Genomic DNA, 13,188 nt, shown 5'->3' with positions numbered 1-13,188 from the left:
CACCACGATCAATTACACGGTAACGAAACAGTCTGTCTGTCTGTTACTCAATCACGCCTAAACTACTGAACCAATTTTCATGAAATTTGGTATGGAGATATTTTGATAACCGAAAAAGGACATAGGCTACTTTTTATCCCGGGAAAATGAAATCCCGGAAATCCCACGGGAACGGGAACTATGCGGGTTTTTCTTTGACTGCGCGGGCGAAGCCGCGGGCGGAAACCTAGTAAACACTAAATGTTAAATGAAGATTACCACAATATATTAATGAAAATCGCATCTAAATCGGATAAGCCGTTTCTGAGATTAGCGTGCACAAACATACAGACAAACAGACAAAAAAATTTATAACTACAGTTTTGGGTTTGGGATCGATTTAATAATAACCCCTGCTATTTTTTTTTTACATATTTTTATTGTACAGACATCACTTTTCTAGAATTTTATTATATGTATTGATTGACCACGCGCAAGGTTACTAATTTCCACTACATCCTCATGCAAATCGTCAATTTTTATGAACATTGAATCTGTAAATAAAAAAAAATCAAAAGATAAGTACCTAATTTTATTAAAAAGCTACTAACAAATAAAGTTTTATCAAGAACTAAAGTGACCTTCTTTGGGCGTATAATATAGTCTTGTAAAAGTTATACATAAAAATAAAATTTCTTCATTTTCTTATTTTGTCATAACTTTAACTAATTAAAAACATGAGTATAACTATATAATTATAATAAACAATAAATATAAAAGCTACAACTTACCTTTTGTGGGAACGCAAGAAGGCGAAAATTAAAAAATAGCCGAAGATTTTTAAAAATGTAACGAATGAACACAATCACTGTTATCTACTATTACCCAAAGAGAATACAAATACTACGTCTATTACCTATATAACTGTAATGGTGTCTTGTTTGACATCAAATAATAAACATCTACCCTCACTTATAAAAATTTAGTATATTCACATGAAATATAAGCGCACCTGAAATGGACTCTGGGAAGATATGAATTATTTATTTAACTTTAAAAAAAAAACAACCTCACCAACATCATAATTCATAATATTTAAATTATGAATTTCCAAGGAGCGTTAATATTATGTAAATTGATTTAATTTTAATGAAATCTCATAGATGGCGCTGTTTTAAATTTGTCTTTATACTACTAAGATTCATTATACTGTTTCTCTGCCAAAATTACTTAAATGATGTAGTTTTTATAGTGTAAAGGTAGACAATAGCATGGCTTACTCAAAAACAACATTTAAACATGAGTCTTTATATTGTACGCTGTCGTAGTACACGGAATACGTAAGAAAAATAAAGGTTCACAGCTCCTCCCCCGAAGGTGATAGCATGATAATATGTATATAACAGCCTGACCCGACCTGTTAGTAATATTCATGCAAAATTTGAAGTAAATCTGTGCAGTACTTTCTGAGATTAGCCTGGACAAACATACAGACAAACAGACAAACAGACAAACAGACAAACCGACAAACAGACAAACAGACAAAAATTCTAAAAACTATGTTTTTGGCTTCTATATCGATTATAGATCATGGATTATGTATTCTTTTAAAAAAATATTCAATGTACAGTTTTGACTTTCCTACGATTTTATTATATGTATAGATAGATTATCATAAAGTAGTTAAGTATGAAATGCAGATAGACGATTTTTTAAAATCTCTCTCGGTATGGAATTCTCGACATTTAGGGCCGATTTTTCAATGCTTGGATAAAACATATTCGTCGAATAATGTATAAAACTACCATTTTAAAAACGTATTCTAATTGCCCGTATTTGACAGTTTACGTGACATTTTAATATTATCGTGTAATACTTTATTGGACGGATAAGTTTTATCCAAGCATTGAAAAATCGGCCCTTAGTCAGATATTTGAACCATCAAGTAGTAAGCAATTATCAAAGACATTATGAGACGTTAGGACTTCGGTATTTATCTTCAGTTAAACGTTTGTAAATATATGGGTAGGGCCAAACTCGCAGAACGCTTGAGGTCTAAATGTCCCCACATTTAAAGGTCTAGATGGGTCTGATTACACGAAATAGGTGTAAGTAATTACTAGAATAAAAATAGAATTTATATGGATGTTTGTGAACCTTGAAATATTTCTATGTACTGTAATGATAGTAGAAATAATGATATAACTTCGTATAATTTGTATTTAACTATTTGCGTGGGCGTAAATTCCAAACTTTAATATTAATTTAAATATTTTTAGGAGCATGATTTTATTCGACATGTAACACCTACGCGCGGGCCGATGTTAATTTTTATTTTTATCTGAAACTAGCGGTCCACCCCGGCTTCGCCTGAGGTACATATTTACGTTTTCTCCACATAAGAACCATCCAAGTACTTACTTCAAGGAATATAATAAAAAAAGAATTATCGAAATCGGTTCAGCCGTTCTCGAGTTATGCGCTTACCAACACATTTTGCGATTCATTTTTATATATATATAAGAAGAAGAAGAAGAATATCGTAATAATAAAATAATACTTAGGTACCTATTTAAACAATTAAGATATAATCATGTAACTATTACAATAAATCACACTTTTTATTTCATTCAAATGTGGTTCAGCGTCTCTATGTTTTTAAAATATAATTATTTTATCATGTAATAATTTCTCTATAAACTACAATAAACGGGTTTACCTGTCTGAACATCGCATCAGAGATTATAATAACTCGTAATGGCTATAAGCAATATGAATCAAAGCTCGTCGTCACGTAACAAAATAGAAAGGACTGACCCTTCACCCGGCGCTGCGTGGTACCGTGTTATACTATCAACTATTTGATATTTAACCGACTTGAAAAAAAGGAGTAATTAAATGCAGATTATAAATATTTCAAAGAACATTAAAAACAATCCGCCACATTAATAGGTAGGTTTATTACTAAACTAGCTGTGCTCCGTGGTTTTACCCGCATTTCACCGCTCTTATTTATGTTAGTGTGATGATACGTTATAGCCTATAGACTTCCTTGATGAATGGATTATTATCTATCGGTGAAATCATTTTTCAAATTGAATTCGTGGTTCCTGAGATTAGCGTGTTCAAGCAAACAAACTCTTCAGCTTTATAATATTAGTATAGTATTGCTAGATAAATTTAAAAATGAATACTTTCAATTCGTTCAAATATTTTGAAAATATTTTTTTGTTATTAAATTTATTAATATTTTAACAACCTTTAAAATATAAACACATTGTAACACGATCTATTGTGAATATGTTTTCCAGGAAAAGATCGTACTTTTCGATAGCTTACAAAAGGATTATATACCTCAATAAATACCGTTCTCTCAACAAATTTATATTTTAACAAAACATAATATTAATCTTGTATATTTAGGGATAATCTCTGTAATTACTTTACATTACCTTGTTATTACGTTACACTTTACTCGCTTTTCGGGTTATTGTGAATTAAATTTTAATGATGATAATATTTATCAGTGTAATAGTAGATATAATAATGAAATATGGTTAATACCTTTGGTATGTTAAATATTCTTTGCACAAAGAACTAATTAGTAGAATACAAAATCGTTTATAAAAAAATTAATTAACAGGCTTTATAAATGTTTTACATAACTAAACCATTTAACATCAAGCAAGTTATACAAAAACTCATATTTGAATACGAATATAATGAACTAACGTGGTTAAAAGGAAAGCGTTTTCTTAGAATTTCTTTAATATTTTACATGTCGATTAAAAGTGATTTTCTAAATGAAAATGTTGGTCATACGATTGCGTGTTAGCTCATAGAGTTATATTCTGTGTTCGTGTGACCCATTTGAGACTAGTTATGTGAATCTAATTGCGAAAGAATGCCACGTACTGAAGGAAGCCATATAGTTAATACTTACTACTGCGTGATAAATGCGAAATTGTTTGTGTAAAATGAAGGCTTTCCAATTAGGATGACTTGTAAATTGTGATTATACCCATAACAAGAAAAAAATAATAAGAAACCAATATTTAAAAATACATTTATATACTTATTGTATTTATAGATTAATAACAACTAATTGGATTACTGGTCAATGTTAAAATTAACCACAAATCGGGTTGACCTAACCTTAAATACCTATTATTATATCCGCTATGTTATCCCATTCACCCTTCCGGTAAATAACTAAAGAGTAAATGAGACAACACTGTTTAAGTTGAACTCGTCTAATTGCAAAAGTCAGGTTAAATAATCCCTTTAAAGCAGGTCTTGAGCATGCTTCAGCACGTATTGGGTCAAACACTAATTATGTATAAGATATACAATATTCCTAAGTATAACAGCCTAATATTTGTAATAATATAGTGACGTTTCTTACTCATTGTGAAATTTGTAACTGTTGCAGCGATAGATTTCAGCATAAATGATATAATTTTATTCGGCTACAAGATAGGTACCTAAGCTTTGAAGAGAGTGAAAATATTTCAAACTATTCTAAACTAGAATTTACTGTCTCTCTGTCCTTACAAAAGTTAAAAGACAGGTGAATAATAATTAAAATTAATTCTATTTAGCGTTAAATTAAACAAAATACGCAGTGGTATGTAAATAAGGATTATATTCTGAAAGTTTACATCTGATGATTAGGTTCACCAACTGAATTAACTGTTACCTATTAGTTAGTTTCTTTGAAAAGCTACCTAATATACACATATAAAATTATCCTACACTTTGGTAAGTTCCTGAAAATATCAAAGAATACCCAGAACAGCTGCCACGTGTATCTAAAATAGCTTCAATACGTTGGTTGCGAATATTTAAAAAATCGTGCATAACGATTCCGCAAGAGATGGCGCACGTTTCAAGATAAGGACCCACATCTCATCAATTATTATATCTGATACCTTTATGTAAGGAAAAAGGTAAACAACAATGACTATAGCTAAAAAATACTTACGTGGTGCCCGGGGGATGGGATAGGGCTGCCAACTCGTAGTTTTGTTTGTGTAATCAGTTAGGTGATATAACAATACCTTTGTATACGTAGGAGAGTAGATTTGAAGAATAAAACATTAATGGATTGTATTTTTTTTAATTTGTAATATAATAAATAATTTGTAATTTTAATGAATTAAAATGTCGCGGTAGCTGACGTCTGTAATTAAGCAAACGGTGTTCAAACGCTTTTATTTGGTTGGTAATAATGTATTTGTTATTAAATTAATAGGAAAAATACAAAAGGAGGAAGTTTTAAAATTAGTAGAGCAGAATCTAGTATGATTATAGTACTTAAAAGAAGTAATACTATAGCGTTATTTTCATGCAAAACGTTAATATTAGGGCATATATAGAAGACCTTAACCTTCCTTATAAGAAAATGTGTTGAATTTAAACAGTTTTTAAGAATGTTTAATTTCTCATTGGTGGCAACTGGCAGCCCTAGCTGTAAGCAAATCGGCGGCTCGTAGTCACGCCAAGCAGCCACTGTTCCCCTTTGCTATTTAAACGGTACCTTTGCTATTCAAATCTTTTGAGCCTCAACCGACTTCTTATTCAGATATTCCGCAGAAATTAATATCTTTCGTTCTATTTCTGCCATTTTGATTACATTTCGGTTCAAAGGTATGTGATTAGTTTATGTGAAATTGCTTTTAAGATGTTTTCGAGGGTCAGAAACAGACGGTACAATGGCTATGCAAAATATGTATTGAGTCAATTTGTTTGTAATGTGAATATGTTTATTCATGTTCATATGTAATTGCCTGGATGTTGGAAATTTGTTGAATAATTTTTTTGGGGAATGTAGGTCTAAAAGTGCTTCTTTAAATATAACTAATTTTGTAAATTTGAATGTTTACTTGTAAGATACTTGGTTAATATTGAATAGCAAAAAGTAGACAACCTATTTACCAATATAGAAATTAGTGCCCATTGTTTATAAACTGGATATAATCTAAATTTTACTTAGGCAATGTGATTCACATAATATTTTCTCATAAAATACATGTATATTTTGTTGTTTACGCAAAATTTCACATTTTTAATATCTTCTGTATCATGTCTATCATAGTTAACATGCTTGCTAATTTTTATACACAAAAATTGCCCCTAATTTTAGAATTGTATTTGTTTGCTCTCAAGGAGATTGTTTTAAATATTTAAAAATGTGTAAGGTGAAGTAGGTCAGAATGATTTGCGTGGAGCGAATCAGTTGTAAACTGTTTACGAGAGCAAACATTACGTGTGTGCGCACAGAGTAATGGGGAATAGAGACAATCGAATATTTTAGCAAAATTAGTACTAGTACATAGCAGACAAGACTACAGACAAAACTTATGAGTGGGTATATTTAAGTACCTGCTAGACTATGTGTTATTGATTGGTAAAATATCTGTGCAAAAAATAAGTTAATGCGTTGCTCTGTTGTCGTAATCAAGGAATTATTTTAGCTATTTGATCTATAGTCCACTCATTATATCATACAAAAAATTGCAATAGGTGGTAAAGCAAGTTTAGAAATTAAATGAAACAAGCTTTCCTGACTATGTAACTAACTACAAATATTTTGAATATAGATTGCGTCTGAATGTTTAGCAGTTAGTCTGTACATCGTAAAATATGTAAGAGCCCTCCGGCCCCGCGTAACTCCAGCAGATGATCCCTCCTCTGGCGTTATCACTTTATCCTATAGATTATCGTATTTACTTACAAATCATCGATAATTAATACATACAAATATATTATATGATCGACTGTGTAACATCATTGACTATTTCGTATGGATAAATATTTCTTTTGTGGTTTTTGGAAGATGAAAGATATTCTTGATACTATTTATTATAGTCAAATAATTATTCTCTAATTTTTGTCTGTTTGTTTCGGTGAACATTCGAAATGATTTAAACTGCTGGTACTGTGACTCGAGCGCTTAATACAACTAACTATATTATATTATAGTTTTATACGTTTTACAACTTTGCCGAATATATTTTGTTATTATCCATAAATATATCTCTCATAAATTCGAAAACTTGGAAATAATATTACATAACTATAATTGTTTTTGACATTTTCAAGTAAAATGTAATTAATTTAAAACGGCTTGAAGCTCAAACGAATGAAATAATATAAAATTGTAAAAGGTTTCTGTATATTCGTGATACGCACTTTAATTATTTATTTCGAGTGAATTAATTAATTAAAAACGAAACTTCATTAAATTTAATAGCTATTGTTTTAAGGTGAAAATGAAGGTTACTTTTTTTTTGTTACATAATAAATAAAAACTGTAACATTTTAGGTTAAATCAGTTTGTTTGTTCGTTTTTCCTGTTCTACATAATTCAGGGATTCACGCTTGAATCCAAGTAAAGTTAAATTTAGCATCGTATATTGTAGAGACAATTTTAATAGCCTTGAGCTTTAAAATAGTGGATTAGAGTTCGATTCCCGGGAGAGTACAAAACAAGATAGGTAATATTGTAAACTGTAACTAAGATTTAAATTTTAAATTTATACTTATACATTACTTATTTAATGTTTATTAGTAATATGATATAAATGTAACGTATATTTGTTTGAAGGTGTTTAAAGCCCAAATAACTGCTTTTAATGTTACAATCAGATTAATTCTTACCGTTTAAGGATGTTAGAAAGAGAAAATACTATTATACGTGTAGATAGATGTGGCACAATCCTAATTATGTATCTCACAGAATAGCTTGCAATACTTCACGAGCCTCATTAAAACTGTTGTAACGAGGGGAAATAATTTCGCTGCGTTATAATTAAAAAAAAGATAAGAGTTAAATAAACTGGGAGACGAATAATTGACACTGCGGTATAACCTGTTACAATGAGGATGTATTTAAATTGTGAACTGTCTCGCTCTAGTGTTCATTTATAATTTGATTTTTTATTGGTACATATTATAATATGTTAAAAAATTATTACAATAAAAGGTAGAAACGTGCATGTACCTATATCTATGTAGGTATACCTACTATACATTTCTTGACGATTTTTATTGTTAGTCAGTATTGTTATACTATCAACGTTATAAAGAGTCATGTATAATATTATATACTTCGCCATTGCAGTATTATTTTAAGTTTTAACACACAATTTTTGTAATTTTTGTTTCTTAATGTAGGCATTACCTATATCTATTTTTGTTTAAAAAAAATTAAATACCTACAGGTACCTAACAGCCTAAAATGAAACGTGGGCCCACAAAATGGATTGGTATATTTTTGGTAATGTCGTTTTTGTAATGAGAAGGAATCTTTCTTTCTAGGAATTTCCTTGATATAGAAAAACATTTTGATTAGCAAAGAAATTCTTCCCACACCAGCCCACAGTCTAAGCTTTCAGTGTAGATAATATATTATAATTATATATAAATAATTTTCCAAGTAAAGACGCATAATCCCACTAGTACTTATACGATATTGAATTTATTAAAAGATTCCTATAAGTAATATTTATAGTGTAGGCGTGGAGCGACAAGCCGTGGGCTATAAATCAATAACTATATATTAAATAGACCCTTGTTAGGGGTACACTAGTGACAACCCCCGGTGTTACGCGTCGAATTGCGAACTATTAGCCTAATGTGAATTATTATTTATCGTTCTGTTGATAAATTGAGTGAATATGTTTAGATAAATTGAGGGGATGCCAATATTGATATATTTGGTTAGGTAATTTTATTTTCGGGATGTGAATGTTTGTATGATTATTGTTAATCGGTGAAACGAAACGGCTGGGCAATGTTGAAAATAAACAATATTTTTTTCATTCGTAATTATAATATCTTGCTGCAAGCAAAACCCGCTGTGAAGCTTATTAACTTGTCTGATATTAAATATTGTATCAGTGTTTTCAATCTAATACTTAAACTCGACAAACACATTGACAGATTTCAGAAATTTCAATAGATATAATATAATAAAGAACGATTCTAGGATTTCACCTTTTGACAATTTTTTAGGTTTCTCAAAGCTCAAGCTTAATTTATTTCATCCACTTCTGAATACAAATTTCTTTATAGAACATGATTTTCTTGTTATTTGTTCTAGATGAAATGTTAAGTGAAAGTTGAATGTCGAAAATAAATTATATTGAAGTTTTATAGGTTTACTTTCCGACGAAGGCAATACATTTTTTCGTTTATTTTTTTTCGATTTAACGTTACAATCTTATTTTAACCTTATATGATATTAAAATAAGAATAAGTTCAGTTAAAAACAAGCTGTTGCCCACAGCTTCGCCTGCGTGAAAAAGATATATTTCCACGGTACAAGCTTTCATCCCCTATTTTATCCTCTTGGTGGTAGAATTGATCAAAATCCTTTCCTAGCGGATGCTTATGTCTTAACATCTATCAGCATGCCAAATTTCAGCCCTATCCGTTCAGTGATTTGGGTTGTGTGTTGATATTGGTCGATTAAAGAAAGCTGGCATGTTCACAGTACTCACACTTATGCAATTTTACTATACAGTATGTTCAAAAATAAATGCGACTAGTTTAAGTGTAGACTTGAATTGTTAAATGGGTGCGTTGTAGATAAATATATACAAATACAATTATGAAAGATAAAATTATAATTTAAAAGTAACTATTGATGAACACTAACTATTCTAAATAACGATAAAAACAATACAAATAACACGTGCGCTCACTCCCAAGAAACAAGACAAGCGTAAGCCTAGCACGTAAGAGATAAGGCTACATTACAATAAAAGCTGTATTGTTCAGCTATGTATGAAAATTTTAACTTACGGCGTTTACATTTTGCTTACAAAACTTATTAAAATTATTACATAATTTAACCTAGATAATTAAAAAAATATTCTAATCCGCGTGCCGCGAAGTATCTCGTCGAATATATTTAGTAGTATACCTAACGTCTTTGTTTAAATTATATCACCCTGTATTTATAAACAATTGCAAAATAAAAACAATAATTGTCCCCTTCACCCTCATAAGCTATTTTGCGCGCAAGAGAGACGTGCAGACTTTTCATGATGCGTATGCAGTTTGACGTCACGCCGCGCACGTCTTTACAGACACTACACAGTACACATGTGCAATGTATAAATGTGTTGACGTTCCAGCTCTTCTTAATCGGCCAATATATTACTATGACAGTCAGTCAGTCCTTTGAGTTTTATATATTTAGATTTATACTAAAAGTAATAACACAGTAGACAGATATATACGTATATTGTGGTAATAATAATCTATACTAATATACTAATACTAATTACTAATATATATAATATTATAAAGCTGAAGACTTTGTTTGTTTGTTTGTACGCGCTAATCTCAGGAACTACTGGTCCGATTTGAAAAATTCTTGCGATGTTACATAGCCCATTTATCGAGGAAGACTATAGGCTATATATAATAATTATATCATCACGCTAAGACCAACAGGAGCGGAGCAATGCGGGTAAAAGCGCGGAGCACAGCTAGTATCTACTATAGGTACTTCTCTATCAACCAGTATACCTGAATAGATGATAAAATACAGCATTCAAGTGCAATAGAGATAGTTTAGCAGAATGGCTATGTATTTCTATTGGCACCGACATTAGTCCAGTGAGCTATGGGCGATATATCTCGGAATTGTCGATAAACGACCGGTAACAAGATCGCTGTCCGCAAGAATACTTGGAAAATACCTCTGTATCTATAGTTGAGGGATACTAATAGGTAATAAAATGTGTTTGTGTGGTTATTGTAATCAATTGTTTAGAATTGTAAGAATATTTAAATTATTCTTCTTATAAGATACCATAAAATTTGTGCATTACCTAAATAATACATATTTATAAGAATACTAGCTGTGCCCGCGACTTCGTCCGCGTGGAATAGTGACTGTATAGTAGTTACTACATTTTTGAAGTGAAAACTTCTTTAGCGGCGTTGAGCACTTTTTCTGTAATGGGTATAAAATCTTAAACTCGCGTCAGGACACGTGACCTGATCGAAAAAGCGTAAGACGAATACCATTCCAAAATATCAAACATGCTCAACGTTAATAATCAAGTATTCACTTCTGCCGGCACTCCCGGAGTGCAACCCTTCTTTTTTATTGAATTTAAAGGAAAAACACGTACTACCATAAATAATACAAAGTACTATTAGTAAAATTTATTACTAAACTGAGCTAAAAAATAAAAAAATAAATACCTAATTAATTTTCTACGTAAAATTTATTTTTATGCACCAGAGGGGAAGGGAGCAAATTTATTTTTCTTCCTTCCTTGTATGGATGTTTTTGTTAATAAATCGTGAAGCAACTGAGCGCCGAGACAAACGTCAAAACGCAAAGGAATAGAATCCGCTATCGATACTAATAATTGACATAAGCGTATGATGTTTTGCTAAGGATTTGTTCACCCTACCAACGACGACGACGACCACAAACAAAATTTTCATCCAGTCGCAATTTAACAAAATAGTGCTAAACACAATTAGAATAAAATATTAAAATTTCCTGTCGTTCTGGTGCTTGGAATTTTTTTTTGAATGAATGAATAAATAGATTTTTCGTAGAAACGGTAGCTCCTAGAAAATCGAAAAAAATCTATTTTTTATTAATTGACCTCGAAATTTTTTTCTTCCGAGTACCAGTATGACGGGAAATTTTAATATTTTATTTTGAACAAATTTGGTCTGGATGAGAATTTTGGTCGTTGTCGTCGTCGTAATTTTGGTAGTGTGACCGAACCATTACTAAAATGTGATGAGCTTATGTCAATAATAATTAGCGATAGCAGTTTCTATTCCATAGCGTTTATTCTAATCTCTGCCGTCTCGGCCTGCAGATCTTTCCTGTCTCACGCCTGTAGTAACTAAACCGTTTAGACCGTGCAATAAAAATTAATAAATACCATTTTAAATATTTATAAAAATAAAAAAACAAAGTCGTCGGAGCTGCCATACCATCATTATCATATTATCATATATTATATTTTTTTATAATGGTGTTTAATTTTAAAGATCCTCGGGAAGTTTGTAAAATTATTGTTTATTCCTTTACATTCGTTGCGTTGGTTTTTTTTTTAATTTTTAAATTTTAAACTTCGGTTTCTTATTTTCAAGTAAGCGAGACCTACCTCCATTTTCCTTTTTTTGAGGGTAGGAGCAAAAAGTAGAAACACGTTTTTTTTGAAAGCTCTTGTATTTAAATTCGTTTTATATACATAATTACACTTGTTTTCTTACCTCTATGTGTTAAATTTGTGCCTTTGCCCACTAGTTCACTTTCCTTACATAAATTTTCAACATTTCAACACTACTGTCTTAACATCATTTCTGAATCTCATCACTATGGAATCCGTCAAACACTCAATGGCAGAAATGGCAGCATTGTTTAATGATAAAATGGCTGAATTTCAACGAGAGCTGCAGAATGTCAACAGCGCTAACAATCCTCAACCTGCATCTGCCAGCCCCACTTCAAGATTAGCGGCGGAGTTCAATAGCTTTCGCTCATTTGTCATATCTTCTCTTCATACTTTACAATCCCAAATTGAGTTCCTCTCTAACCAATACATTAAATGGGAGATGAGAAGTCGGAGAAAAATGTTGCTGATCCATGGAGTGCCAGAAGCAGTAAAGGAAAACCCTTCCAATCTTGTAACCAAAGTTGTAACAGATCACTTAAAAGTCCCGCATTTTCAACAAGAAGCTATATCTCGGTGCCACCGTTTAGGAGCTGTGAAGTCAGATAAGCCCAGACCGATCATCATAAAGTTTAAAGATGTTTCTGTGCGGGACACCATATGGTTCTCAAAAACTTCTTTGAAGGGTAGTGGTTATACATTATCCGAATTTCTGATCAAAGAAAGACATGATGTCTTTATTTCGGCAAGATCTCGCTTTGGTGTATCCAATTGCTGGACCAGAGACGGTCATATTATTGTGCAAACCACAGATGGAACAAGACACAAGGTCACAATGATGGCTGAACTTGATGGCATCCCTTCTGCTGCTGGGGGTTCTTCTGGCTCGGCTTCTACTTCCACTAACTCAAAACAGATGCCTAATTCAAGACCCAAGAGGTTCGGTAGAGTTAAGTAGGTTGCATTCTGTACTCTTTTATTGCTTTTTGACTTCACTTGTTAGACTCAAAATTGGTAGTTGTTTTATCACTGTATTATAATATTT

At 31.3% G+C, this 13,188-nt stretch overlaps 2 protein-coding genes across 2 annotated transcripts in view; both read left to right on the top strand.

Moving 5' to 3' along the window:
* LOC149477806 (uncharacterized) overlaps window positions 1–13,188 on the top strand; it is a 366,366-nt gene that overhangs the window by 102,715 nt on the left and 250,463 nt on the right. The gene's annotated exons all lie outside the window — the stretch shown is intronic.
* On the top strand, window positions 12,349–13,125 carry LOC149477808 (uncharacterized). Its single transcript, XM_089710401.1, has one exon. The coding sequence runs from the start codon at window positions 12,349–12,351 to the stop codon at window positions 13,099–13,101; it is 753 nt and encodes a 250-aa protein (XP_089566527.1). The 3' UTR covers window positions 13,102–13,125.

This window comes from Colias philodice, chromosome 24, assembly GCF_061535455.1.
Source record: "Colias philodice isolate Cphi_HAF_F1 chromosome 24, ilColPhil1 Martin Lab GWU primary, whole genome shotgun sequence".
Taxonomy (NCBI): Eukaryota; Metazoa; Arthropoda; class Insecta; order Lepidoptera; family Pieridae; genus Colias; species Colias philodice.
Note: the sequence above shows the minus strand (reverse complement) of the source record. Positions and strands in the feature narration are given on the sequence as shown.

Bases quoted from the DNA above. Each gene is read 5' to 3' on its own strand.
- LOC149477808 (XM_089710401.1), top strand. From the start codon at position 12,349: ATGGAATCCGTCAAACACTCAATGGCAGAAATGGCAGCATTGTTTAAT.